Source organism: Pyrgilauda ruficollis, unplaced genomic scaffold, assembly GCF_017590135.1.
Source record: "Pyrgilauda ruficollis isolate IOZ18807 unplaced genomic scaffold, ASM1759013v1 scaffold34, whole genome shotgun sequence".
In the NCBI taxonomy this organism is placed as follows: Eukaryota; Metazoa; Chordata; class Aves; order Passeriformes; family Passeridae; genus Pyrgilauda; species Pyrgilauda ruficollis.
Genome location: NW_024524822.1, coordinates 161,754 through 189,319, shown reverse-complemented (window position 1 = coordinate 189,319; position 27,566 = coordinate 161,754). Strand labels below are relative to the sequence as shown.

The window sequence follows — 27,566 nt, the reverse complement described above, 5'->3', positions numbered from 1 at the left end:
CATCTCCCAGCTGTCCCAGTGGTGGCTGGAGGGTGGGCATGGTGGCACCATTGTGCTGGGCCGGGCTGTTTGCTCTGTTTGCATCACTGTCCTGTGATGCTTGTCTGGCCTTTTGACCTGGCTGTGTGGGAGCTGTGTGTCGTAGCAGGCATTGGTGCCTCCTGCTTGGCCTCCTAGCAGCCTCTCACTCCCATCTGACAGTGTGGCAGAGGATGAGCGTTGAATCACTGTCCCAGTGCTCCCAGAAAGACATGTCCCTCTGCTAGGGGCCAGCATCCTGCTGTAGCACCCACCCAGCTCTGTATCCCTGCTGGGGGAATTGGGCAGGACCCCACAACCCCCGCTTCCAGCCAAGAGCAGGGCCAAACGTGGGACAAGTTACCCCACTTCTGTAAGTTGGCATGTGGACACCCAGCACTTGTGCAAATCTGGACAGTGCCTATGACCTTATCCTGCTCACATACAACCAGGCTGAAATGAACATGTGGCAGGGGATGTGGGAGAAGAGAATGCCACCACCCAGGAGCTGTCCCTGGTCCCCACAGCCATTGTCAACTGGTACAAGGGCTCCTGGGACCAGTGTCGCACTCTTGGTCCTGCAGCTGTGCCGTTGTCAAGAGAGGAGGGGGGCAGGGGACAGGTGACAGAGCAGGGCAGACCAGCTGGTGCAATCATGGCCAGCTGCTGGCAGGGACTGGCCCCTCTCTTCTCCTCCCCTTGGCCCTCTCCTTCCTACTGGGGAGAATTTTCTGCTCATCTACTTGCGTCCTGGCCTTTCCTCCTTGCTTCCTCACGCAATCCAAAATGTCTCCCAGTGTCTTGCACCTGCAGGTGGGGACCCCACCATCCCCAGACTGTGCTGATGTCCCTGCCTGGTGCCTCTCTGGAAGTCTAAGGCTCCATTGGGCCCCACTGCATGCCAGTGCCCCTGGGGACCAGGGGTGCAGGGTCAGTCCTAGAGGTGCAGCCTGGTAGATAGCCATCAGCTGCCTTGTCTGCCCATCACCATGTCACTGTGGGTGCCAAAGGTGTGGGACAGCCTGCTGTGACACTGGGATATGTGGGACAAGGGGTGGGGACAAGGGACATCTCTGGGGATGGAGATGAGCAAAAGTCAATGACCCCTGTCAAAAAAATAAATAACAAGTAGATTCCAACAAGCTGTTGCCACCAAGGACAGTCACCACATGAGCCTGGTACAGGCCAGCATGGTTGTGTGGGGATGGTCCCCCCGGTGCCTGGGCACAGAGGCCCTGTTGTGTGCCTGGTAAACAGGCAGGGGGTGGGGCAGGGGCCTCGGGACAGCAGTGTGTGTCAGTATGTCCCCTGCTATCCTGCCTGGTGCAGGAGCAGTGATACCAGGGACTGTCCCTGGGACTGGTGCTGTCAGAAAGATGACAGTTCTCAGGCACTGCTCCTGGGGGCATTTTCCATCTCCTCCTCTTCTTCCTCTTCAAAACCAGGAACTCTGGCATGGCGAGTGCAACATGGGCAGCATCCATGGGTGCAGTGGTGCTCATCCCACAGAAGTAGCACTGTGACCATTTGCTGGCAGGGACCTGGATGCAGGGCTCCCTCTGCTCACTGCCATTTGGGGCTGCTCTGACTTTCCTGACAGAGTCTTGGCAGCCCCTGAGTGGCAGCATGGAGGTAATGTTGGAGACACAGGGCCTGACCCTGTCACCTGTTGGCAGCTGCATCCTTCATATTAAAGTCGATTCTTGCCTCTCCATGGGCTTGCCCATTGGCACTGGTTACTGGGAGGAGGCCAGTGTGGGTGGTGTGGAAAGCACCTTCCCAGCAGTGGAGCTGGGCCCTGCTGTGCCCGTGGGTGGCAGCAGTTTCAGGGTCTCAGCAGCTGCCTTGGGTCTGATCTGGCCCTGGAGTGAGCCACAGTTGGCTCACCTCACCCTATTCCTCAGTTTCCGAGCCTGCAGTGGTTCCCTGCTCCTGGGCAGCAGGGCTGTGCTGTTTCTGGGTACTCCAGTGCAAAGTGACAGCAGCTGTGCTGGCAGTGTGCCTGGTGCTTGCTCCTGCCCATAGCTGGAGATGCTGATGCCTGTCCCCAGGGCCTCTGGGCACAGAGCCTAGCCAGGACTTCTGAGCCACTGTGGCCAGGAATTTCTGGGGATTTGCTGTTATTTACCATATGCTGCCAGTGGAAATTCCTTGCAGCCAGAGCCTTTTGGGAGGGCATGGAATGTGTACCAGGATGGCCCAGTTGCACCTGGAGCTGGTGGCAGGGCCTGGCTGAACTGAACTCTGCTCTTGGACTCGGCTATTGATCCTCGTGAGATCCAACAGTGGCACAGGTGACAAGGGGACATCATGCTGCTCCGGGCTGTGAGGGCACTAGCCTTCAGAACTTGGGGTCTTCTCCCTGGGCAGCTCCAGCCATGGTGGACCATCGAGGCTGAGCTCAAGCCCCATCGGTCTGTTTGCACTGCTGGAGGAGGGATCCATCCCCTCTGTGTATCCTGCCCTGTCCTGCAGTGCTCTGGACAGGATGGTACAGGCAGGAGGTTGTGGGATGCCCAGGAACCTGTTTGCTGCTGGCTGACCTGTGATAGAGCCACCAGCAATTTGCAATATGTGGCCATAGTGCTGCACTGCACCAATGCCTGGGGGCCCCTGTACTGCCTGTGCTTCTCCCAGGTGGCTGTGTTCTGTCCCTGAGCATCCTGTTCCCTCTGCTCTGTGTCATCCCCAGTGGGTGCTGGCCTTCGAGATCTTCATCCCCCTGGTGCTCTTCTTCATCCTCCTGGGGCTGCGGCAGAAGAAGCCGACCATCCCTGTGAAGGAAGGTGAGTCCCACCAAGGCGGTGCTTGGGGCACGCCCACACTTGGGGGCACCCTAAGGCCCTGGGGAGCTGCTCCAGCCTGGGGGCAGGGGGGGCCTAGAGAGGCCTTTTGGGGGGCGTTGCACTGGGCAGGGGCTACGGCCAAGGACTGGTGGAAGTAGCAGAGTCTGTCCCAGTCTGCGGAGGCTCCCCTGGGGGTTGCAGCACCAACCAGCTTGTGGCTGTCATCGGCATGGACATTTTGCATGGGGAAGGGCGAGCTGGATGGTGCTGGAACAGTCACAGTCCCCCTAAGTAGTCGAGGGTCAGCTGGAGTGGCTCTGGGAAGGGCTCCCCAGTGGGGGGGAAGTGACCTACAGAAAGCCCTGCGTGTGGCCCTGGTGTGCTCAGAGGCCTGGCAGGATGGTAAATTGATGAGACTGGGGCTGAGGGCTCTGGGAGAATGCCAGCTGGAGCTTTGGCCTGGGCTCTGGTGGCTGCGAGCTGTGCAGCTGGGAGGAGGCAGTGGAGCGAAACTGTCAGCTTGCAAGGGCCCATTGATGCCCACCTTGGTGGGTGCCCTGGTACAGGTGGTACAGGTGCAGGTACAGGGCCAGGGGAGATGCTGGGCACTGGTGGTGACCCCATGTGATGATGGTTTGAGCCTGTGTTTCAGTGTGTCCCGGCGAGGGAGAGCCCAGCTGCCAGCGCTGTCCAGCTGCGGCAGGCGCTGCCGGAGTTCCTGCCTTGGCGCTGACATACATTCTGTGTTGTGTGGTTTTTTGTTTGGTTTTTCCTTCTTTTTTGCTCATGTTTTCTTTTTCTTTCCCACCATCTCCCCTGCCTGCCTGCCCTTCATGCCTCAACTGCATGCGCCAGTCTGTAAGTTGGTGGGATGGGTGGGCGCCTCCCTCCATTCCCTTACCAGTGCTGGCCTCATAGTCTGGGGAGGAAGAGCTTGGTTTAGATCAACTCACTCTGGCCTAATCTATGCCTCTGTAAACCCCTTGCCTTCCTCCACAGCTGGTGAAGATGAGCTTTGGCAGCACAGTATGGCCCCTGCCTGCTCCTCCCTGGGGACTGACCAGCCATGATGGTGTACCCCCTTGGTTGATGGTGCTGGGTTCTCCAGGTGCTGGGGCCCCTGGTGGCCATGTCCCCGGCCTCCTGGGCTGCATAGGGCTCTCCAGGCCAGGTGGAGGCTTGTCTTACTCCTTCTTCTTGCCTGCCTCCTGGAGCAAAGTCTGCTGGGTCCTGTCACCCATGTGGTTGCCTGTGGTCACCCAGTCTTGCCCAATCACCGAGAGGCTGGGGCTGGCTCCCACCCTGGCACCACCACCAGGTCTCTGTCTTGGCTCCTCATGGCTGGGAAAAGCTAGATTGTGGCACTAGAGCCTTAAGGCCAGCAAGTTGCCACGCACTGACTTTGTCACCAAACCATGGCATGGCCAGCAGTGTGGGTTCCACCACCCCAAGAGGCTGCTGGCCTATCCCATGCTGCACCTGTCCAGAAGCCTGTCTTCACCAGTGCCCACCGACTGTGGCCTTGTTAACAGCACTGACCTATCTCTAACCACAGGGTCATCGGCAGGGTGGTGAAAGCAGGGTACCTGCCTGGCACTGCCTGATGACAACCTGTGGTCCCCATTGGGCAGTGGCATTCTGAGCTTGCCCTGCCCTAGGAAAGGACACGGGAGGGTCCCAGCAGGATTGATGGCCAGTGGAGGGGGGAAGGTTTGCCAGCCCTTTGCTGCTTCTTGTTTCTCCCATCTCCCTACTCTGTGTCTCCATTTCCACCTATCTCCAGCCACCACACGTTGGGGCAGCTGCGCTGGGGGGAGGCTGGGGGCTCTGGGAGCTGCAGGTGACAAATTTATTATCCCTGTTGTATTTTTCCTCCTTTTCCTCTGGAGATCCACCACTGCCTCTGAGGCTACTAACAGCAGGGGACGGGAGCCTGGAGGAGGTTGGTGGCCACCCTGGGGGCAAGTGGCAGAAATTGACATTGTCGTGGGGCACAAGGGAGCCATCACCCAGGAAAGAGTGGGTGGGGGCAAGAGGGCTGGAGTCAGGGGTGCTGGAGCTGCCTGCAGCCCCACAGAGTCACCAGCCAGGACAGCTCTGGTGGTGAAGTTGCTGACTTCTGACCCTGGCCACCAGCCTCCCATGGGCTCACAGACCCCAGCGCGTGCTTTTCTGAACTGAGTGTCTGTTTCTCTGGTGGCCCCTTCCCCCTCCCTGCCTCTTTGCCTCTCCTCCCTGCTGCCCGCACTTTCCTTGGCCTCTTCTGCATTCTTACTGGCTCCAGCTTTCTACACGGCGGCCCCGCTCACATCAGCCGGGATCCTGCCAGTCATGCAGTCCCTGTGCCCTGACGGCCAGCGTGATGAGTTTGGCTTCCTGCAGTACTCCAACTCCACGTGAGTCTTGCCCTCACCATGCACTTTCTCTCCCACCCCTCATGCTCCCACACAGAGCCCACCCCTTTCCACTCTGACATTGCCACCTTGGGGCTGAGGCAGAAGCTAGCATCCCCCAAAACTGCTTGGGTGCATACCACTGTGTTCTTGGTGAAGGGGATTCCTCAGTCTGTTTTGCTGTGGGCTCCCAAGTATTCAGTGCTGGGAGGAGGATGGAGGTGGCCCTTGGAGACAGCATGAGGTGCTGGGGCTCTCCTCTGAACCCTGGCACACTGGATTCAGTGTGCAGGCAAGGGCTTTGGTGCCCCATTTCAGACAGGACTGCTGTCCCCTGCACCTGAGGGACTCTTTTCCCCAGAGCTCTGGGGAAGGTGTCCCCATCCCTCTGTCCCTGAAGCCAGGGCGGTGCTGGGCTCTCGCAGGGTGACACAGATTCTGGAACACCTCAGCGAGGCAGTAGAGCAAAGCAGCCTCTTCGACCCGCAGCATCCGGGACTGGAGGAGGAGCTGGAGTCGCTGCGCCGGCACCTGGAGGCCCTCAGCAGCCCTGAGCCCAGCTCCATGGAGACCCACTTCAGCAGCCAAGCAGGTGGGTTGTGCTCTGCCTGCCCCCACTACCTGTTTGGGCAGGGACAGATAGTGCCAGCTGGCCCGGAACCCAGCAAGGCGATGGTGTGTGGCAGTGCCCTGCCACTGTCCCACTGTCCCATCGCTGCATTGGGCAGGGCCAGCTCTGGGGCCATGCCATGTCCCTCATGCTGGTGGGCTGCTCTGACCTCCCACCTTGTTCCTTGGCAGGGTCCAGCTTCACACTGGCGTGGGCAGCCAAAGACCAGGGTGAGCTGCGGCGCTTCCTGATGCAGAACCTGTCCCTCCCCAACAGCACAGCTGAGCTGCTCCTTGGCTCCAGCATTGACCTGCGGGAGGTGGGTGACCTCTGGGCTTTGCAGGGGTCTGTGCTACCCTGTGAATGGCACCCAGCTTGGATTTGTCCTACCCTGCCACCCCATGCCAGGGCATTGCTGAGCAAGCAGGTGCAGCTCTGGTGCTCTGCTTTGGCACACCTAGCAGTCGTGCTCTCATCTCGGTCCAGGTGTACCGGCAGTTTTTTGATTCCTTTCCTTTGGTACCTGATGAGACTCATGAGCGAGATCTGTGGGATGGGTTTGGCCCCAGCAGGAAGATTACACAGCTGGAGGTGAGGAGCTGTGCTGCCTGCAGGGGACATGGTAGAGTAGAGCCCATCCTCTTGTCCCCTCCATATCCAGGTGATCTGGGGGTGTCTGTCCCAGTAGATGGGCCATGACAGAACATTGTCAGGGGGCAGAGCAACAGCAGGGGTGGTTGGGGTCCATCCTGGTGCTGCCACCAGTTCCCCCCAGTTTTATGAGACACACCAGTACCTATGCCTGGGTTTACAGTTGCAGTGGGGGTTGGCTCTGCCCAGGTGGTGGCTGTGAAGGGAGCAGGGGAAATTGTTCCCGCCTTGCATCTGGCATGCAGGGGTCCCCTGCTCCCTGCATCTGCACATCCTTTTTCTTCCTTGCCCTGTGGAGACCATGGATGCTGTGGGGCTGTTCATGTATGCTTGGGGATACACAAGGAGGGGGAGGGGGACCTGGGGGGAGCCCCCATCCCACCAGCCATCCCCATTCTTCATCTTGCAGAAGAGCCTCCCCAGTGGCTGGAGGAGCCTGCAGGAAGGGCTGGTTCACAGGGTGCTGCGAGACCCAGTGGCAACCCCACACCATCCAGCACTGCTCCGCATGCTCTCCCAGGCTCTGGGCCTCAGCAGCACTGCTGTGGCACCTGCTATCTCTGATAGCCCCCAGGCCTTTGTCACTGAGATGGAGGTAAGCACCTCATGGGGCAACCTGGGCTGCTCTGCCAGAGTAGGCACTGCAGCGCTGTCCCTACAATTTCCTGCCCTGTAGAATGTCCTCTTCACCGGGCCAGTGCTGGAGCAGCTGACATGTGAGCAGTACCCAGGGAGATTGCACCGCCTCCTGCGCGTGTCCCCCAGGCAGCAGCCACTGCTGGCAGCATACCGGGCACTGGCCTGCAACGGCAGCCGAACCATCCGCCAGGAGCGCTTTGCCCAGCTGGCCTCCGAGCTCCAGAAGCAGCTGGACACCCCCAAAATAGTCAGCAGGGTGAGAGCTGGGCAGGTGGGGTAGGCTGGTGGCAGGGATGAAACTTGGGGAGGGTTTTCAAACTCAGCTAGTGTTGTGTTGGGATGGGGAACAGTTAAATGGCCTGGCTTCTCTTTGTCACCCCCTTCCCTGACATGAGTACCCCCCCCACCAGCTCCATGGTAAGACCCCAGGTGGTTTCCCCTCTAGCACTTGCTTGGACACTGCCTATTGGATGGGACCAGGTGTCACCGGCATCTTCCTAGGTGTCCCTAGGAAGCCAGCTTCTCTCCCCAGGACTGGCAAAGCCCTTGCTGGCACAGCTCAAGCCTGCCTCCGAGGTCCCACTCCTTGTCCCACCCAAGCTCAATGTGTCCTTTGTAGGAATAGAGGACCAGCCTTCCTGTCTTGAGTGGTATCTCGTGTCCTCAGCCAAGTCCCTGCCAGCACTTGCTGCCATTCTCACTGCTTCATAGCCGCAGATGCACAACAATGAGTCCAGGGCCCTACCTCAGCACAGCTCCAACCCTTTAACCCAGAAAGTGGAGTTGCTACTGTTTAGGGTCCTCATTGGTCCCTTCCTAAAGGCAAACAGACCCTGTTGTCCCAGAAATGAGTAACTCCTACTCATCATGAGTAACTCACTCTTACTCATAGCTGAAGCTGGAGGAAGTGAACACCACAGCCACCCAGCACCGCCTCCGTGCCCTCCTTGAGGACTTGGTGGAGATGGAGAAGGTTCTCCAGGACATGGACATCCTCTCTGCACTGGCTAAGCTGCTGCCCAGAGGAGCCTGTGCCAGCAAGGCTGCGCCACCCACAGCCAACAGCACCAGCTGGGCCAGCACCAATGCCACGGCTGGCAATACCACGGCAGAGGAGGAAGAGGGTGCCGGGGAGAGCCCGTCTGGCATCGACAACCCCCAGGGGCAGTTCTCAGCATTCGTGCAGCTCTGGGCAGGGCTGCAACCCATCCTTTGCGGCAACAACCGGTAGGAGTGCTGGGGGATGGCTCCAGGTTCTCCCTGCGCAGGCCAGTGGTGTCACCCCTTGCTGAGCAGGCAGGATGGGTGTTGTACCGCAGCCTTGTCCTGCAGCCAAGGATGCTCTCTGTGTTGGGCAGCACCACGCAGGCACTGCAGTCAGTTTGAAGGCCTGTCGTGGGCAGGGGTGGGGGCTGCCTGCAGCAACAGGTGCTGAGCCTGAAGCAGAGTAGAAAGTCTGAGCTCCCTTTGCAGGACCATTGAGCCTGAGGCACTGAAGCAGGGCAACATGAGCTCACTGGGCTTCACCAGCAAGGAGCAGCGAAACTTGGGCCTCCTTGTGCATCTGATGACCAGCAACCCCAAAATCCTCTATGCACCTGTGGGCACTGAAGTTGACAAGGTCATCCTGAAGGTGAGGATGCATAGGTTGGGACCCCTGTCCTTCTTCTCCCACCATCCTGCTCTGCAGATGGGCTGTGCGGCAGGGAAGAGGTTGACTACCAGACACAGGGAGCTCCCACAGGCAGTGGGAGGTGGGCAGGTATCTCCATGACTGCTAGTCATCCCAGAGAGCAGGACGCCCCTGCCTCTACCCGCTGTATGACTTTCTGCCTGGCCCCCAGGCCAACGAGACCTTCGCCTTTGTGGGCAACGTCACCCACTACGCTAAGGCGTGGCTGAACATCTCCCCCGAGATCCGAGCCTACCTGGAGGAGGGCAGGCTGCAGAGGCGCATCCGCTGGCTCCAGCAGGTAGGACAGTGTGGTGAGGACGAGCCTGCCTGGGATTTACTGCCCTGGCAATGGAGAAGGGGTTGTCCTCCCCCCAGATACCCTCTAACTTCTTCATGGTATCCCACGGTATCTCCCTAGTATCCACCTTCTGTTGTGGAGACTAGTCTGGATCCCTGCACAGTGTGCACACTGTTCCTCATCCCCAGGAGGAGCTTTGGGTCCTCCCTGTGTCCGTGGGGGTGGACAGTGACCTGAGACGCAGGGCATACCCCAGCTTCTCCCTCCCATGTCTTCCTCTCTGTCTCAGTTGACCGCTGACCTCCACAAGCACCCAGAGATCCTGAATGTTTCTGACAGTGATGCTCTTCACAACTTTCTCAATGGCAACTTCTCCCTGCCCAATGCCAGCATCCTGCTCCAGCAGCTGGATACCATTGACAATGCTGCCTGCGGCTGGGTCCGCTTCATGGCCAAGGTGAGGTGGAGCACACCTGTGGGAAGGCTGAACCACCAACAGCCAGGCTCTCTTGGGCTGAAGAGGGTCAGATCCACTGAGACTTTTTTAAGAGCATTGGACAGGGGCAGGCGGTGGCTCCTGCAGTGTCCAGACCATTGGGGTAGTTGTCTAGGGCAGAGGTGCTCACACACTGTTGACTTCAGGGGCTGGGGTTGGCTTTGGGTGGCGCATGCTGTGCTATCTGCAGGCTCTGTGTGCTTGACCCATCCAGGGCCTTGGGATCTCACTGGTCTGCTGGAGCATGTCCAGTGAAGGGCAGTGGAGCCAGGGAAGGTTTTGGAGCACAAGTCTGATGAGGAGGGACTGAGAGATGGGGGAGCTCAGCCTGGAGAAAAGGAAGCTCAGGAGGGACCTTCTAAGTCTCTGTAATTACCTAGAAGGGTGTTGCAACCAGGTGGGGGTTGGTCTTTTCTCCAAGTGACAGGACAACAGGAAACAGCCTAAAGTTGTAGCATTTCTTCACTGAAAGAGTGATCAGCACTGGAACAGTCTGCCCGGGGCAGTGGTACTACCCCTGTGTTCAAAAAAATGTGTGAATTTGACACCTGGGGGCATGGTTTAGTGCTGGTCTTGATAGTGTTTGGTTTAATGGGCTCAATGATCTTGGAGGGCTTTTCCAATCTTAGTGATTCTATGATTCTCCTCCCACTAGGTCAGCGTGGACATCTTCAAAGGCTTCCCGGATGAGGAGAGCATTGTCAACTACACGCTGAACCAGGCCTACCAGGACAATGTCACGGTCTTTGCCAGTATGTCCCTGGGAACCAGCTGTTCTCAGGGGTCCCTGAAACTTTGCCCTTCTCCAGCTGTGCCCTGGAGCCACTGGCTTCAGGATGTGGGTCCCTTGGTGCACGTGTTGGGTGGATGAGGAGGCTGAATATCTTGTGGTGCCCATCCTCTGCCCCATGCTGCTGTCCTGGCTCTCCCACGGCTGCTGTCTGTGTACCTTCGCATCCCATGGGTGTCTCACATCCCCAGCCATGCCACCCATCTCATCCATGGCAACTCTCATGGTGCCCTCCCCATCCCTGCCTGTTGCTGTGGGCCAGCTGGTGTGGCTGGCCCCTGTGGACTCCCTGCTTCTTCTGCTGCCCACAGGTGTCATCTTCCAGACCAACAGGGATGGCTCATTGCCTCCCCATGTCATGTACAAGATCCGGCAGAATTCCAGCTTCACAGAGAAGACCAATGAGATCCGGCGGGCATACTGGCGGCCTGGCCCCAACACCGGCGGCCGCTTCTACTTCCTCTATGGCTTTGTCTGGATCCAGGGTAAGTGTCAATGCCCTGCCACAGCTGCCCATGGCCCTGGCCCCCCTGTGCTCAACCTGGCCTCTTCTCTTCCACAGACATGATGGAGCGTGCCCTCATCAACACATTTGTTGGCCATGATGTGGTGGAGCCTGGCAACTATGTACAGATGTTCCCGTACCCATGTTATACCCGGGATGAGTGAGTAACCACTCACCTGAAGGACCTTCCTCCTTCCACTTTGCAGGCCAGCATACTTTAGCTGGGGAAAGAGAACAAGTTTGGGGGCCAGAATGAGATTGGTGACCCTGGGAGTGATAAGCAACCAGTTAAGTCCAATTCCTTAGACCACCAGGCTCAGGAAGGCAGGGGAAAGTAAAGGGATGGCACATGGATCTGTTGGTGGTTTTGTATTACAGTGACCTGGAGGCAGCACCTGTAGAAGTCCCAGAGCCACCAACACTCCTGGGCAGGAGGTTGGAGGGAGCCCCATTACACCAGGGTAGGCAGGGCCCTGGGTGGGGCCTGTGGCTACTACTTGCCTGCAAAGGCCTGCCAGCCATGACACTGGATTGTCCTGTGGACTCACTGGAGAAGTTCTTTTAGGGCACTAAGGAGGAGCTGGGTTAGAGACTGGTTGTCCCTGAGCAGTGGGAGAGCCCCTCCAAGGCCCCTTGCCCCAGGATTTCTGCAGATCTCTGTGGCAGTGCCACCATCCAGTTCTCCCCTCTCTTCATCTACCCCATCAGCTTTCTCTTTGTCATCGAGCACATGATGCCCCTCTGCATGGTGATCTCCTGGGTCTACTCAGTGGCCATGATGATCCAGCACATCGTGACAGAGAAGGAGCATCGCCTGAAAGAGGTAGGGGTGATGGAAGAGATTCTTGGGGACAAGTGGGCATATTTGTGCCCTACATGCTGTGCTGTGTCTCTGGTCACCTTCCTTGTATTTCTGGGTTACATGAGCTAGGGCAGATGCAGATTCCAAATCCCTGGGCAGAGCTGGTCCTTCTGAGTGTCCCTAGCATGAGATGATCCCTGGCTGGCACTGGAGGGAACTGAGCTCCTTGGTACCACAGTAGAGGGTGCTGTGTCCTGCCCACTCCCAGCAGCTCCCTTGGTGCTACCCCTTGCCCTCCCAGCCCAATGAGAATGGAAGCAGGGGTGCACAGGGTTGGGGACAGTCTTGCAAAGTAGTTTTGGCCTCACAGGTGATGAAGATGATGGGCCTGAACAATGCGGTGCACTGGGTGGCTTGGTTCATCACTGGCTTTGTCCAGCTCTCCATCTCGGTCACAGCACTCACTGCCATTCTCAAGTATGGCAAAGTCCTGATGCATAGCGACGTCCTCATCATATGGCTCTTCCTTGCCATCTATGCTGTGGCCACCATCATGTTCTGGTGAGCTGCCTGGGCTGTGCTGGGCAGTAAAGGGGCGTGGGCAGTGCCAGGGTCTTGTGCCATGGAGTGAGGGTGCTGGGAGCTATGTGGGCAAGGGCCAGTGGAGGCGCAAGTCCCTCTAATCAGCTGATTTGGGGAACCAATTTATTGCCTCAACACCACCAAAACTAGATGGTGTGGGGAAAGTCCTGGTGGGGTTGGATCCAAGGAGATGCTGTCCTCCCTGCAGCTTTCTGGTGTCGGTGCTCTACTCCAAGGCCAAGCTGGCCTCTGCCTGTGGTGGCATCATCTACTTCCTCAGCTACGTGCCCTACATGTATGTGGCCATCCGGGAGGAGGTGGCCCATGACAAGATCACGGCCTTTGAGAAGTGCATTGCGGTGAGTTGGCTGTAGCAGCTGGGGACACACTTAGTCCCAGGTTTGCCTCAGGTACCTCATGTACAGTACAAAGCCACCAAGCTGTCACCAAGCCCTGCGCAAACCATTGCCTGTATGAACCAATTCCCTGGGGGGGTTTGGAGGTATCTCCAGAAGTTTTGGTGCCTCTCAGGGCCAGGAGCATTTCCATGGGGCTGGGTGGGGCAGCACTAGGTAGGAATTCACCCCAACCTATTCTTCTGGAGCTGGCCTGCAATTCCTGCTGACCTCCCATTCCCTTCCCTCCACCTCTTCACAGTCCCTCATGTCCACCACTGCCTTTGGGTTGGGCTCCAAGTACTTTGCGCTGTATGAGGTGGCTGGTGTGGGTATCCAGTGGCACACCTTCAGCCAGTCACCTGTGGAAGGAGATGACTTCAACCTCCTGCTGTCCATGATGATGCTGGTCGTGGATGCCATGGTGTATGGGGTGCTCACATGGTACATCGAGGCTGTGCACCCGGGTACGTGTGGGCAGAGGGGCATGAGGGCACCCCAGATCTTACAGGAGCCTCTTTGCTGGGGGACACCTGCCCATGTGTCCTTATCTGCTGGTGTCAGTCAGGTGTCTCAATTCAGGGGCCGGCTGTAGCAAAGCCAGATGTCCACAGCTGAAATACCAATCCCTCTTATCTCCCCCTTGTGGAAGCATCTCAGTTGCTCCCCGTTTTTTTTCATTGTAAAGCTGAAGCATGAGCCAACCCAACCTGAATCCCAAAGGAATTTGTTTCCTGGCACAGCCCACAGAGCTGCCCTGAGCCCAGCTGGCTGGAGTGTTCACAGCCCCCACCCTGCAGTGGTGACCTGACCTGGGAAAACTCCCACACCCATGTCCATGCCAAGCTCTGACCCAGTCCTCAGCAGCTTCTGCATGGCCCTGGGTGTAGGGTTGGGCCTGACTCCCTGGGGCTGTGGTTGCAGGCATGTTCGGCCTGCCACGGCCCTGGTACTTCCCTTTCCAGAAGTCTTACTGGCTGGGCAATGGGCGCGTGGAGACCTGGGAGTGGACCTGGCCGTGGTCACGCAACACCCGCCTCAGCATCATGGAGGAGGATCAGGCCTGTGCCATGGAGAGCCGGAGGCTGGGTGAGGGCAGCTGGGGGTGGCAGTGGGTGGCACAAGGGTGGCCCTGGCTCAGCCACAGGGTCTTGCCTTGGCCATGGACCCCTGTGGTCTTGTCAGGGCAGAATACTGGGCCAAGCACTGTGGCCTCTCTGGGAGGTGTCACTGTGACGTGGGAGGGGGAAAATTGGCGAGGAGCAGAGGGGAAGGGACCACAAGCCAGCACAGCCACCATGGGATGGAGGAGGGTTGATTCATTCCCAGGGAACACCACTCAAAGCCTGGCTTCCCTGCCCTCCCCTGGCTCCTCACTGTCCTACTGTCACAGCAGAGGAGACAAGAGGCATCGAGGAGGAGCCAACCCACCTCCCTTTGGTCGTCTGCATTGACAAGCTCACCAAAGTCTACAAGACAGACAAAAAGCTGGCGCTAAACAAGCTGAGCCTTAACCTCTACGAGAACCAGGTCGTGTCCTTCCTGGGGCACAATGGTGCAGGCAAGACCACCACCATGTGAGTGCCTGTCCAGGCAGACAGAGATCATGTTCCTCTGGCCAGCTGCAGGGTGTGAGGCAGGGGCTTCGGGATGTCTCTGCAGGGCTCTGTGGCAGCTGGTACCATGCCCAGAGGGCAGCAGTGTGGGTGTGGGGCTGACACAAACATGGGACAGGAGTAGGCTCATGGCCCTGTGCTGATACTGCTCTGCCTGGGGCCCAGCAGATGCTCCCAGAGGTGGTGGTTGGGATTGGAGCCAGACTGAGGAATATGAGCTCCCTCACACTGTTGCCTTTCTCCATCCATCCAGGTCCATCCTCACTGGCTTGTTCCCTCCAACATCGGGCTCTGCTACCATCTATGGCCATGATATCCGTACGGAGATGGACAAGATCCGGAAGAACCTGGGCATGTGTCCCCAGCATAACGTGCTCTTTGACAGGCTGACAGTGGAGGAGCATCTCTGGTTCTACTCACAGCTCAAGAGCATGGCAGAAGAGGAGATCCGCAAGGAGATGGACAAGTAGGCACCCTCCAGCTCCTTTGTCTTCATCCATGCCTTTGGCATGAGCAAGTCTCCTTCTTGCTGGCTGTGCTATGGGGGTGATCTGGTGGCAGAGGTGTCCCAGGGAGCAGCTCCGCCAAGTGTTTTCCCCGCCTTGGGGTGTCAGGCTGTGGAAGTGAGCAGAAGATTCTCATAGCCTGACTGCAGCTGGGCAGTCCCAGCAGCAGATACCATGTGGGGAAAAGCCATTACATACTCCCTACAGGCACAGGGTACTAGTACAGCCCCCCCAGCATTCCTGGTGCTTCTGCCCTGTCCCCAGGATGATTGAGGACCTGGAACTCTCCAACAAACGGCACTGCCAGGTGCAGACTCTCTCGGGTGGCATGAAGAGGAAGCTGTCGGTGGCCATTGCCTTTGTGGGTGGGTCGCGAGCTGTTATCTTGGATGAGCCCACAGCTGGTGTGGACCCGTATGCCCGAAGGGCCATCTGGGACCTCATCCTCAAGTACAAGCCAGGTGAGCAGAGCAGAGCAGAGCCTAGCATGCCCCTCTGTGGCAGCTGCAGCCCCTCTGCTGAGGCTTTGTGCTGCCATCAGGGAGGACCATCTTGCTCTCCACACACCACATGGATGAAGCTGACCTGCTGGGGGACCGCATTGCCATCATCTCCCATGGCAAGCTCAAGTGCTGTGGTTCTCCACTGTTCCTCAAGAGCACCTATGGTGACGGCTACAAGCTGACAGTGGTGAAGAAGCAGTCGGACACCAGGAATGGCACAGGTGTGGGGAGCAGTGGGACCCTTTGTTAAAGGAGTAGACGGCCCCCGCCCTTCTTCAGCCTGGCAAAGTCTTCTTCAGCGGTCAACAACCAAGTACTCACATCCTGAGTCTCCTTAGGCCACGTGGAGGGCAGAAGGGGTGGTGCAGGGGTGTAAGAGGTCCCAATGCTCAGCCTTAATTTTTCCCAGTTGGGTCCTTGGCCAGACCTTACACAGTGGCATTTTTCTCCGGGTGCTGGTTCTGTCAAGCCTGTGGGTTGCCCTGTGAGTTGAGATGTCCAGTGTGGGCCACATTGCAGAAGACCATCCCCAGGCTAGTCAGGGTGACAGGGAAGCCCCTATGGCATTGGGGAGTAGGGGAAATGTGGGGGGTCTTGGAGGGAGGCCAGGTGTGAACTGACCAATGGGTACTGTCTCTGTGCTTCAGAGCCAGGCCACAGCCCCCTGAGCCACTCCTCTGTCAGCCCGTGCTCTGAGCCTCGTGTCTCCCAGTTCATCAAGAAGTATGTGGCCTCCTGCCTTCTCATCTCTGATACAAACACAGAGCTCTCCTACATCCTGCCCAGTGAGGCTGTCAAGAAAGGCTGCTTTGAGAGGCTCTTCCAGGTACCTGCAGGGACTGGCAGAGTGGGCAGGCAAGGGGCTGTGGCACTGTGGACATCTGCCCTCCTCACACAGCACTTTGCTCCCACAGCACTTGGAGCAGAGCCTGGAAGAGCTGGACCTCACCAGTTTTGGGCTGATGGACACTACGCTGGAGGAGGTTTTCCTGAAGGTGTCTGAGGAGGACCAGTCTCTGGAGAACAGTGACGTGGGTACGGGTGCTTGAGGGGGTACAAGATGCTGCTGGGGCTAGTGAGGGGCTGTGTGATCTTGCTGGGCTTGGTGGCTGCAGGAGTCTCCTGTCCCAGGTGGAGAAGAGATTTCTAGCAGAGCCCATCCTGGCCAAAGGCAGCCAGCCTCTGCTCCACTCTGGCTTTACTCTCACCTGGAATAGTGGCTAGCTCTGATGTCCTCAGCACAGGTCTCCAGAGGACACCACGGAGATGCTCTGAGGGCTGGAGCACCTTTACCATGGAGCCAGGCTGGAGAGCTGTGGGTGTTGACCTGTAGAAGAGAAGGCTCCAGGGAGATCTTATGGCACCTTCTAGTGCTTAAAGGGGGCTTGAAAAAATGAGAGAGAGGGATTTTAAATGGGCAGATAGTGTTAAAACAAGGGGGGGAATGGTTTTAAACTAAAAGAGGAAAAGTTTAGGTTAGATGTTAGAAGGAAATTCTCCCTGTGAGGGGGGTGAGGCCTTGGCACAGGTTGTGCAGAGGATCTGTAGGTGCACCATCCCTGAAAGTGTTCAAGGCCAGGTTGGATGGGGCCTGGAGCAATTTGGTCTAGTAAAAGGTCTTCCTGCACTTGGCAGGGGGCTGGAATGAGATGGGGTCCCTTTCAACCCAAACCAGTCTGTGATTCTATGGTACAATCCATCCCTGGTCAGTGCCATGCTGCAGTGTAGAGTAGCATGGCTGGTGCTATGCTACACTTTTTTCTTCCAGACATGAAGGAGTCCAAGGATGCCCTGCAGCCACCTGCCTCTGAGCTGGGCCCAAAGTCTGAAGCCAATGGGGAGCCCCTGGCCGAAGCAGCCATGCCAGAGAAGCCCGAGGTGGAGCTCAGCAACCTGGTGACCTGCTCCAAGCTGGCGCAGTCGCAGGCATCCCTGCGCTCAGCGTCCTCGGTGGGCTCCGTGCGTGGCGATGAAGGTGGGGCTTATTCTGAATTCTTTGGGGATTACGCGCCCTTGTTCGATAACCGGCAGGACCCCGATAACATCAGTCTGCAAGGTTGGTGCTGCTGATACCCGGCCAGTGGCAGGGGCCGGGGGAGGCACTTAGCTGGGACGTGGAGGGTTCGCCCAGGGTGGGCAGAGCTGACCCAGTTCCTCAGGGTATCTGGTTGTGACTGAGATGGGTGACTGTGACTGCTGGGATGAGAGTCGATGGGGAGGGGGCTGATGGGGCATCCAGGAACACAGCACCCAGAGAGCCACAGCCTGTGTGGGAGGGCTGGGAACAGGCTCTTTCCACGAGTTTGCACCCCATGCTGGTAGGGTGTGCATGAGGGTCTCGTGCCAAGGCGTGGAGCCAGTGAAAGCAGCCAGTGTTGGCTCTGCCTCTGCCTCCTGTGGGTCTCCAGTGCCACCTTGCAGACTTGCCTCACTAACATGGCCTCTTCCCACGCTGCCACCAGCTGGGTTTCTCCTCTTGGTCCTTGGGCACAGAATCACCTTCCAAGTGATGGCTTCTACTGTCATACCCTGCTCCAGGTGCAAGGCTCTCCCTGCCTGGATGCTGGCATTGCTGGATAGAGAGGGTGCAGGCAGGTGCCTCAAGGTTATTGCTGTAGTCAGAGATCCTGTTCTGGGTTATCTCACAACTCTTGTGACTAATTTAGGGATGTGCCACCTCTTCCCCCCAACCAGGGCTGTGGGAGGCAGAGCTGGGACAGTGCTGTGACAGAGCTCCCACTGTCTCCGACCTGTGTCTTGTCCCCTGTTCCTGACTGTGCTGACACCCCACCAGCTGGCAGAGCTGATGGGAAAATGGAGAGGTCCTAGAAAAAAGCACCAAATTTGGTTGTTTTTTTAAAACTATTGTCTAACTTTTCCTTCTGGGGCCAAGAGGAACCTGCCAGCCAGATGCCATGCTCCTGACTGCACTGCTGCTGTGGCTCGGTGGCAGATTTGTGGTTGGGTGCTGCCCTTACCCTTGGGGTGGCTGAGCTGGCCTGGGTGTCTGGCTCAGTTTCCTGGGAGCCCAGGCAGGTGTGGGAGCAACTGTGCCAGAGGGCTGATGTCCCTCTCCCTCCCAGAGCAAGAAGCTGAGGTGGAAGCAGAGGATCGTGACCTGGCAGGTCGGGGAAGCTTCAAGCTGGAAGGCTCGTGGCTGAAGCTGCGCCAGTTCCATGGGCTGATCGTCAAACGCTTCCACTGCGCCAAGCGCAACACCAAGGCCCTCTTCTCGCAGATCCTCCTGCCCGCCTTTTTTGTCTGTGTGGCCATGACTGTGGCGCTCTCTGTGCCCGAAATAGGTGCGTGCAAGCCGCCTACCTAGCTGCATGCTGGGCGACCTGTTCTGCCTCTCCCAGTGGGGCCACTGGCTGTAGGAGGACAAGGCCAAGACAGTGTGTGCAGTGGTGCTGTGGGTACGAGCAGGTTCCTGTCCTTGTCCCCACAGGTGACCTGCCACCCCTCATCCTCTCGCCATCCCAATACCACAACTACACTCAGCCCAAGGGCAACTTCATTCCTTATGCCAACGAGGAGCGGCGTGAGTACCGGTGAGAGCTGCCACTGCTGGTGACCAGCACCCTGTGCCCCAAGCCCATCCGTGGGACTGTAAGGGGGCAGCTGGGGAGGGCAGCCCACAGTAGGCCTGGTGCCAGGACTGGCTCAGACTTGGAGCAGAGTCTGGTTGGTGCCATGTCCCCTGATAGAAAGCAACCTCTGTTCTTGCCAGGGTGTCTCTGGGAGATGTGTAAGCCCTGACACTGTGACTAGCTGCTCAGTCATGCCAGGCATAGGTTGTATGTGCCCATGATAAACGCCAAGGCCTCAGGGAGGTCCCAGAAGAAGATGGCCATGGTGCTAAGATCTGTGTCTCCTATTCCTTGCTCCTGCAGCATTAGGCTGTCTCCCGATGCCAGCCCTCAGCAGCTGGTGAATACTTTCCATCTGCCTTCTGGTGTGGGGGCCACCTGCGTGCTCAAGACACCCTTTAACAACACGCTGGACCAGCCCATGCAGACCCTCAACCTCAATAGCAATGAGTCCAAAATGCTGGCAGCCAAGTACTTTGATGCCATGTGCATTGACTCCTTCACCCAAGGCCTTCCGCTTTCCAACTTCGTGCCACCACCTCCATCTCCGGCTCCCTCTGACTACCCCATGTCAATGGATGAGGACCTGCTCCATGCCTGGAACTCCACAACCTTCTCCACTCTTAAAGGTATTACCTATGCTGGGTGCTCTTGTGTCTGGGATTTGTCTCCAGCAGGGAGATGATGCCTCTCCTCACAGAAATGGCTCCAGGAAGCTCTGGGAGTACCTGTTAGTTTGGCCTGGCCACACAGCAGAGCTTTGTTGGGCAGAACTTGTGGCTTTGGCCCTGGAGCACTGTCCCTGTTGAGCCCCAGCCATGCCAGTAGAGCCCCTTGGATGGTGACACTGTCACAAAGCCACGTGGCCAGCCTTGAGTCACCTTTGCTGGATGTGGTCCCCAGCACTTTCTTTCTCCAGCCATGCCTTGTGGCCCATCTCTGAATCTCTGTCCCCAAAAAGTTTTTTGCATGTTCATCTCTTGGTCACCAGGACCCTGCCTGCCCTGCCGCCTCACCCTCAATGCTGTCCCCAGCAGCTGGGGCAGGCAGGAGCCTGGCTGTGAGCCACCCCTTCTGCTCCTCAGGGACCGTGACCTCAGCCCCTGTCCTGCCCCACATCATCCATGAGCCCATCAAGTGCACGTGCTCCATGCAAGGGACCGGCTTCTCCTGCCCAAGTGGTGTGGGGGGCCATCCCCCACAGATGAAGGTGGTGACGGGGGACATCCTGACAGACATCACAGGGCGCAACGTTTCTGAGTATCTGCTCTACACCTCGGACCGCTTCCGGCTGCACAGGCAAGAGGGGAGGCTGGGAGGGTCTGTCCTGCACCATAGAGCAGGGGTGAGAACCTGGGGTCTGGGGACACCTGCCCTGGGGTGCTGGCTGGAGTCAGCAACATGCTCAAGCATGGTTCCACCCCTGGAGGTGGGGGGCAGCAGTTGCAGCTTCCTCAGCAGTGCCTTGTCTCACAGGTATGGGGCACTCACGTTTGGAAACGTCCAGAAATCCATCCCGGCCTCCTTCGGAGCCAGGGCTCCGGCCACAGTGCGCAAGATTGCTGTGCGGAGAACGGCCCAGGTGGGACAGCACTGCACCTCAGGGCAGTGGAGATAGGTGGGGAGGAAAGGGGGCAGCAGTGACCCCTGGGACTGCTCTTCTGCATTGCTCTCCAAGTGCTTTGGGAGGCTCCAGCCACAGGGGAATGGTCCATAGGTCTGGCCCAGCACAGTCAGCAATGGCCTATTCTCCATACAGCCTTGAGCACAGGGCGCCTGCCCTGTGGGTGGCTGTCTATCCCATCCTATCCCTCTCTCCTAGTACGTTTTTGGACCCAGCTCTCTTGCCCTGTCCCACTGTTCCTCTCTCCTCCTCCAGGTCTTCTACAACAACAAGGGCTACCACAGCATGCCCACTTATCTCAATGCCCTCAACAACGCCATCCTGAGAGCCAACCTGCCCAAGAGCAAGGGCAACCCTGCTGCCTATGGTGAGGATCTGCAGGTGTTTGAGGGCAGGAGCGTATCAAGAACAGCATTAGGGTATGGTCCAACCGGGCTCCAAAGTGCAGTGTCCACCTTGGGCCAAGCAGGCTAGTGTTCAGCTGGAACAGGAGTTCATACTCCTCAGCTCTGAGATATGAGAGCTGGGATGAGTTTTTTGCCAGGCCTGGGCTGGAATGTCCCAAAGTGCTGCCTGGAAGTGCCTGGGCTTGTGACATGTCTAGGGCTGCTCTCCAGTGAGGGGAGGGCTTGGCCTTGAGGTGCTGAGTTGCTTCAGAGAGCCTGGCTCCTCTTGAGCTTCACGTTGGAAACCCATTCTGCTGAGTCAGGACCAGGCAGACTGGGGACAGGGGTCTGTGTCCAAAGCCAGTTTTCATGCTTCCATGTTTCTTCTTGGTCGTTGTTGCAGGCATCACAGTCACCAATCACCCCATGAACAAAACGAGTGCCAGCCTGTCCCTGGATTACCTGTAGGTCCAAGGAGAGGGTCTGAGGGAGGGTGGCTGTCCCATGGGAGGTAGGGGGCTTTTTACTGGTGGTTGCTTGGGAAGACCGAGGCTTCTGCTCTACATGCTGTATGGTGGGGAGGGACAGGGTGGCTGTGATGTGGGGGTCCCTGTGCCATGCCCTGATCTGTGCACAGTGACTGTCCCACACCAGGGTGGGTGGCCCTTCCCTAGGCAACTGAGGGTGATGGAATCCATGCTCTTCTTGCTCCCCATCCAGCCTGCAAGGCACAGATGTGGTGATTGCCATCTTCATCATTGTCGCCATGTCCTTCGTCCCAGCCAGCTTTGTGGTATTCCTGGTGGCCGAAAAGGCCACCAAGGCCAAACATCTGCAGTTTGTGAGCGGCTGTGACCCCGTCATCTACTGGTTGGCCAACTACATGTGGGACATGGTAAGCAGGACACGTGGCTCCACTGGCCAAGCCTCCGGAGCTGTGCCAGTGAGTGGGCAGTCACAGAAGTTTCTGTCTTCTCCAGCTAAACTACCTGGTGCCAGCCACGTGCTGCATCATCATCCTGTTCGTGTTTGATCTCCCAGCATATACCTCTCCCACCAACTTCCCTGCTGTCCTCTCCCTCTTCCTGCTCTATGGGTATGTTGCTCAGAGGGGGGTAGTCAGGAGGCACCAGGGATGCCTCCAGAGTCTTATGGGGTGGTGATTTTAAACTAAAAGATAGCCATTTAGACCAGATATTGAGAAGAAATTTTTCATAATGGGGGTGGTGAGGTCTTGGCACAGATTGCCCAGAGAAGCTGTGGCATGGAAATGTTCAAGGCCAGGTTGGACAGCTTGGAGCACTAGTGGAAGGTGTCCCTGCCCATGGCCGGGGACTGGATTAGATGACCTTGAAAGATCCTTTCCAATCCAAACCATTCTGTGATGTTCTTCAGCCCCCATAGCTGGTTGGAGTGCAGTGGTTGTGAGGGCTGGGGTGGGAGAGCCTGGAAACAGCAGGATGGAGATGGGCAGTGTCAAGGCTGGGGGTCCCTCTGCTGCCATACTGACGTGTGCTGCTTCTTCTCACCTCCCCAGCTGGTCCATCACCCCTATCATGTACCCGGCCTCCTTCTGGTTTGAGGTGCCCAGCTCTGCTTATGTCTTCCTCATCGTCATCAACCTCTTCATTGGCATCACAGCCACTGTTGCCACGTTCCTGCTGCAGCTCTTTGAGCACGACAAGGTACGGCATTCACAGCTCTGCTGAGGGCCACCAGGAAGGGAGATGCTGCCATTCTGTTCCAGACCTTACTGGGCTGGATCTTGGGGATCCTGATCCTGCCACGCAGTCAGGGTTCTTTGATGGTTGTGTTCTCTCCGCTGTCCCCATAGGACCTGAAGGTGGTGAACAGCTACCTGAAGAGCTGCTTCCTTGTGTTCCCTAACTACAACCTGGGCCATGGCCTGATGGAGATGGCCTACAATGAATACATCAATGAGTACTATGCCAAGATTGGTATGGCCTCTTTTTCTCTCCTTCCCTTGTGCCAGGGCATGAGGAACTGGAGGGGACCACGATGCTGGCTGGCACATCCCCTCTTCTTGCCCTGTGAGGGTGTCCCAAGGCCCAGAGCAACCTGGAGCAAAAAGCCAAGGGGGGTGGGCTACATGGGGCACCGAAAAAGACATGGCTTGAGGGTCAGCTGTGGCATGGTGTCGGCATTGCTGAAAGTGCTTCCTTGGGCCATCCCAACTAGCAGCCCATGGGGAGAAGATGGTGTGAGCCCTGACAGAGGTGTGTGGTTCTGCTGCTGCTGCTCACTGCCTGTGTTGGGCCATGGTCAGGCTGTGCTGGATCTTAGTGGTGGCATAGTGTAGCTGTGGTGGGCCATGGTGGGTCTGTGATGTGACAGGAGGGATGGGGGCTGCAGGGACTCTCCTTACAGACAGGGTTTCTTGGGGGCTGTGCTGCCCAGCCAACACAAGCCTTTTGCCACTTACAGCTTCATCCTGGCCTCAGAAGCTCCCCTGCTCTCTGTTTTTGAGCAGCTTCTGTACATAATCCAGGTGCTGCTGGCATTTCGAGGGACAGTTTTGGGTCAGGGTTTGACAAATCCCTCTGATTCCACTCTCATCTGGGTTGATTCATCCTACTGAGGTTGAAAACTTGCCAGATGATTTCCACAGCACCCATGATCTGAGAGGGCATTGTGTTGTGGTCAGCCCAGACAGCTGTGGTGGGCAAGCATGGGACCAGTGTCATTGTCATGGGTCAGCTCAGGAGGGGCAACCAAGCTGTCTCCATCGGAAGGTGTCCCCAGCTGCTCTCTGCTCTTCCTCCTATTCAGGGCAGTTTGATAAAATGAAATCACCCTTCGAATGGGACATCGTGACACGGGGGCTTGTTGCCATGACAATTGAAGGCTTTGTTGGCTTCTTCATCACCATCATGTGCCAGTACAATTTCTTCCGGAAGCCCCAGTGAGTGTGGCACAGGGCAGGGATGTTGGGGTAAAGCTTTGCCATTGGGACCCTTGAGCTTCAGGCTGCCCTTCTGGCAGTGTTGAGTGGGAGCTGCCCAGTCCTGTCAGGGCTGCAGCTCCTGGTCCCACGTTCCCCCCTGTCTCTGCCCCCTCCCACAGGCGCCTGCCCGTCTCCACCAAACCCATTGAGGATGACATTGATGTGGCCAATGAGAGGCACCGGGTCCTGCGTGGTGACGCTGACAATGACATGCTAAAGATCGAGAACCTCACGAAGGTGGGGGCTGCATCAGGCTGCAGGGAGACTCCAGGGACCAGCCCAGCCCAGAGATGTGGGTGAGGCAGTGGATCCAGGTGGCTTCTGGTGGGCTGAGTCCCCATCCCCTTCCCTGCCAGGTGTACAAGTCCCGCAAGATTGGGCGCATCTTGGCTGTGGACCGGCTATGTGTGGGTGTGCGCCCCGGGGAGTGCTTTGGGCTGCTGGGTGTCAACGGCGCGGGCAAGACCACAACATTCAAGATGCTGACAGGGGATGAGAGCACCACAGGTGGAGAGGCCTTCATTAACGGACACAGGTAAGGGGGACCTGGGGGCTGCCTGCTTTCCTGGGGATGGGATGGGGTCTGCTTGGAGGGCTCCCAGGATAAAGCAGCATGAGTGAGCTTGTGTGTCCCAGTGGGACTCTGCAGCCTTGTGTCCTCCTGGGTGACCATCAACCTGGGATGTGGGGTAAGAGACAGTGGCCCTGTGCTGAGGCTGCCCAGTGGGTTTTACCTGGGGAGGAGATGCCCCAGTATAAAGGCATGTGAAAGGGGGCTCAGCAGCAGTCCTCACAAAAAGAATTCTTTCTTTCCACAAACCCTCAATCCTCTCCCACAGCATCCTGAAGGAGCTCCTGCAGGTCCAGCAGAGCTTGGGCTACTGCCCCCAGTTCGACGCGCTCTTTGATGAGCTGACAGCCCAGGAGCACCTGGAGCTCTACACCCGCCTGCGTGGCATCCCCTGGAAGGATGAGGAGCGGGTAGGGCTCTGGGCAAGCAGCTGGCAACAGCCAAGGGCCGGTGCTGTGCCACAGGGATGGCATCTCACTGGACAGCAGTGGCAGCCTGAGCCAGTGCTGCTGCTCTCGTGGCAGTGCCACCCTAGCAGTGTGTCCACGTGGGCTGCCAGGGCCATGCACATGCACTCAGAGGTCCCCACCAGTGCTCATAGCTGTGCCAGCAGCTGCCCTGGGGCTTCCCTGATTGGCACATGGCTAGTAGTCCCCTCAGCCCCTGACGTGCCAGGGAGCCAACCCCTGCCTGCTCTGTCAGCCCCGTGGCCTTGGCAGGATGACAGCAGTCCCCCATGCCTTGCAGGTGGTCAAGTGGGCACTGAAGAAGCTGGAGTTGACCAAGTATGCAGACAAGCCTGCCAGCACCTACAGCGGGGGCAACAAGAGGAAGCTATCCACAGCCATCGCGCTCATTGGATACCCAGCCTTCATCTTCCTGGTGCGCCCTGAGGGTAGAAAAATGACTCCGGGTGGGAGTCACCCCCTGCTTCACATGCCATGGATCTCCTGGAGTGTGGCATGGTGGCCTGAGCTGGACTCAGGACAGGAAGGGAGTGGCAGGGTCCGTCCCAGGGCTGGCATGTCTGAGGGTGCTGTCTGTCCCCCAGGATGAGCCAACCACAGGGATGGACCCCAAGGCACGGCGTTTCCTCTGGAACCTCATCTTGGATGTCATCAAAACGGGTCGCTCCGTGGTGCTCACGTCTCACAGGTCCAGAGGGGTTCTGTGCCCATGACGCCTCAGAGCACCTGGGGTGCTATGTGGGAGGGAGGGGGCTCCCCTGTGGTCGTGTTCGAGGGTCCCAGGACGAGGGAAGAGATGAGAGTTTTGACTCCGTGTTTCAGAAGGCTGATTTAATATATTATATTATATTATATTAAAATGCTGTACTTAAAATTGTATTAAAAAGAATAGAGAGGAAAGGATCCATCAGAAGCTATAAAGGAAAGGAAGGAATGAATAACAAAATCTTGTGACTGCTCACAGCCTCGACACAGGTGGCTGTCATTGGTCATCAAGTAAAAACAATTTCACATGCTGGGTAAACAATTCTCCAAATCACATTCCAAAGCAACAAAACATGGAGAAGCTGAAGCTTCTCAGGAGAAGAGATCATGGCAAAAGGATTTTTCATAAAATATGTCTGTGACACTCCCCAGCATTTGGCTCCCCAGTCCCTGGCATGAGGAGCAGGGGGAGCCTGGGACACCCTCTGTTGCCTTCTCTCATCCCTGGTGGTGGGGCCACAGCACTTGGGTGATGGCCTGGGAGGCCGAGCTCTCCACCTACCCCCACCACAGCCCTGGCATGGTCCTCCAATGCCCTCCACTGAACCCTTCCTTGTCACCCCAGCATGGAGGAATGCGAGGCCCTCTGCACCCGCCTGGCCATCATGGTGAACGGGCGACTCAAGTGTCTTGGCAGCATTCAGCACCTGAAGAACAGGTAAGAGCCTGGCAGGAGCTCGGAATGCCTGCATGGGGCCCAGCAGCCTGTGTGTGCCACTGGGTAGGAGGGGGCTGTTTCCCCATGGTTGGGTGACAGTGTGGCATCCGTGACAAGATACCAGCCCTCTGTGTAGGTGCTGCTTTAGAGGTGGGCAGGGAACAGGGTCACTGAAGTGCCCTGCCACTGACCTGGTGTCCAGTACTGGCTGCCTGAGAGCATCGTCCCCTTCCATAGAGTCATGGGGGAGCAGATGAGGGGACAGGTCCTCATTCGATGCCTTGTTCCTGCGCAGGTTCGGTGATGGCTACATGATCACAGTGCGCACCAAGTCCAGCCTCAATGTCAAGGAGGTGGTGAGGTTCTTCAACCGTAACTTCCCTGAGGCTGTCCTCAAGGTGAGCTGCCCATCGTAGCCATGCTGTCCCCTGCCAGCCCCCACTTCAGGGCACAAGCAGCCTTCATCCTCCATTGGGTGATGGGAGGGAGTCTGGGAGTGAGGGCTCAGTGCCCCCTCTGTGATCACCTCCAGGAGCGTCATCACACCAAGGCCCAGTACCAGCTGAAGTCAGACCAGATCTCACTGGCACAGGTCTTCAGCAAAATGGAGCAGGTGGTGGATGTGCTGGGCATTGAAGACTACTCTGTCAGCCAAACCACACTGGACAATGTAAGACTGGGGACAGCATGGGCAGCTGGATGCTTGTCCCCAGGGAGTGCCAAAGTGCCAGGCAGGGTCTGCCTTTGGGGCAGGGGTTGGAGCTAGATGGGGAGCATGGTGGCAGCCACCGCACAGCAGGATGCCCTGGGTCCTGACCTGGCAAGCATGGGGTGGAGGTGCTTGCAAATACCTGAGTCTCCTGCCCCTTCCTCCTCAGGTGTTTGTGAATTTTGCCAAGAAGCAAAGTGACAACCTGGAGCAGCAGGAGACCAGCCCCAGCTGTGTCCTGCAGTCACCCCTGGAGCGTGTGCTAAGCCTGCTGCGCCCCCGCACTGCCCCCACTGAGCTGCGGGCCCTTGTGGTAGAGGAGCAGGAGGACCTGGAGACTGATGACGAAGGCCTCATCAGCTTTGAGGAGGAGAGGGTGAGAGGTTGTCCCCAGATGTGGGTGTTCCTGGTGCCACCTGTGTCTGTGCTACAGGCCCTGGAACTGGGTGCTGTGTCACCACAGAGCTGACACCATGGAGTGGCTGAGCCTGGGAGGGGTGGGGGCTCTCTGCTCTGCTGCCTGTGCCAGACTCTGGCCCTGAGTATGCTTTCTAAGTGGGCAGCCC

The 27,566-nt window shown here is 57.7% G+C and overlaps 1 protein-coding gene across 7 annotated transcripts in view; it reads left to right on the top strand.

The window, feature by feature from the left end:
• ABCA2 (ATP binding cassette subfamily A member 2) overlaps positions 1-27,566 on the top strand; it is a 34,166-nt gene that overhangs the window by 4,205 nt on the left and 2,395 nt on the right. The window contains exons 2-49 of one of the 7 annotated variants that reach the window (XM_041474829.1): positions 2,711-2,804; positions 2,968-2,970; positions 5,089-5,200; positions 5,623-5,789; positions 5,999-6,126; positions 6,294-6,398; positions 6,868-7,053; positions 7,135-7,353; positions 7,990-8,324; positions 8,571-8,730; positions 8,942-9,070; positions 9,360-9,527; positions 10,222-10,318; positions 10,668-10,841; positions 10,919-11,021; positions 11,570-11,684; positions 12,034-12,224; positions 12,454-12,604; positions 12,903-13,107; positions 13,565-13,729; positions 14,037-14,217; positions 14,510-14,722; positions 15,027-15,223; positions 15,304-15,486; positions 15,913-16,091; positions 16,180-16,300; positions 17,034-17,321; positions 18,349-18,567; positions 18,714-18,816; positions 19,159-19,484; positions 19,941-20,154; positions 20,332-20,437; positions 20,735-20,846; positions 21,269-21,329; positions 21,586-21,760; positions 21,846-21,961; positions 22,403-22,550; positions 22,700-22,823; positions 23,656-23,788; positions 23,950-24,067; positions 24,187-24,365; positions 24,670-24,811; positions 25,149-25,283; positions 25,453-25,556; positions 26,199-26,291; positions 26,587-26,689; positions 26,824-26,961; positions 27,170-27,376. In XM_041474829.1, coding sequence (XP_041330763.1) covers positions 2,711-2,804; positions 2,968-2,970; positions 5,089-5,200; positions 5,623-5,789; positions 5,999-6,126; positions 6,294-6,398; positions 6,868-7,053; positions 7,135-7,353; positions 7,990-8,324; positions 8,571-8,730; positions 8,942-9,070; positions 9,360-9,527; positions 10,222-10,318; positions 10,668-10,841; positions 10,919-11,021; positions 11,570-11,684; positions 12,034-12,224; positions 12,454-12,604; positions 12,903-13,107; positions 13,565-13,729; positions 14,037-14,217; positions 14,510-14,722; positions 15,027-15,223; positions 15,304-15,486; positions 15,913-16,091; positions 16,180-16,300; positions 17,034-17,321; positions 18,349-18,567; positions 18,714-18,816; positions 19,159-19,484; positions 19,941-20,154; positions 20,332-20,437; positions 20,735-20,846; positions 21,269-21,329; positions 21,586-21,760; positions 21,846-21,961; positions 22,403-22,550; positions 22,700-22,823; positions 23,656-23,788; positions 23,950-24,067; positions 24,187-24,365; positions 24,670-24,811; positions 25,149-25,283; positions 25,453-25,556; positions 26,199-26,291; positions 26,587-26,689; positions 26,824-26,961; positions 27,170-27,376 — 7,425 coding nt within the window. Of the gene's footprint in view, positions 1-2,710; positions 2,805-2,967; positions 2,971-5,088; positions 5,201-5,622; positions 5,790-5,998; positions 6,127-6,293; positions 6,399-6,867; positions 7,054-7,134; positions 7,354-7,989; positions 8,325-8,570; positions 8,731-8,941; positions 9,071-9,359; positions 9,528-10,221; positions 10,319-10,667; positions 10,842-10,918; positions 11,022-11,569; positions 11,685-12,033; positions 12,225-12,453; positions 12,605-12,902; positions 13,108-13,564; positions 13,730-14,033; positions 14,218-14,509; positions 14,723-15,026; positions 15,224-15,303; positions 15,487-15,912; positions 16,092-16,179; positions 16,301-17,033; positions 17,322-18,348; positions 18,568-18,713; positions 18,817-19,158; positions 19,485-19,940; positions 20,155-20,331; positions 20,438-20,734; positions 20,847-21,268; positions 21,330-21,585; positions 21,761-21,845; positions 21,962-22,402; positions 22,551-22,699; positions 22,824-23,655; positions 23,789-23,949; positions 24,068-24,186; positions 24,366-24,669; positions 24,812-25,148; positions 25,284-25,452; positions 25,557-26,198; positions 26,292-26,586; positions 26,690-26,823; positions 26,962-27,169; positions 27,377-27,566 lie in introns of all 7 variants that reach the window. The other 6 variants (XM_041474831.1, XM_041474828.1, XM_041474834.1 and 3 more) reach the window with 6 other exon arrangements.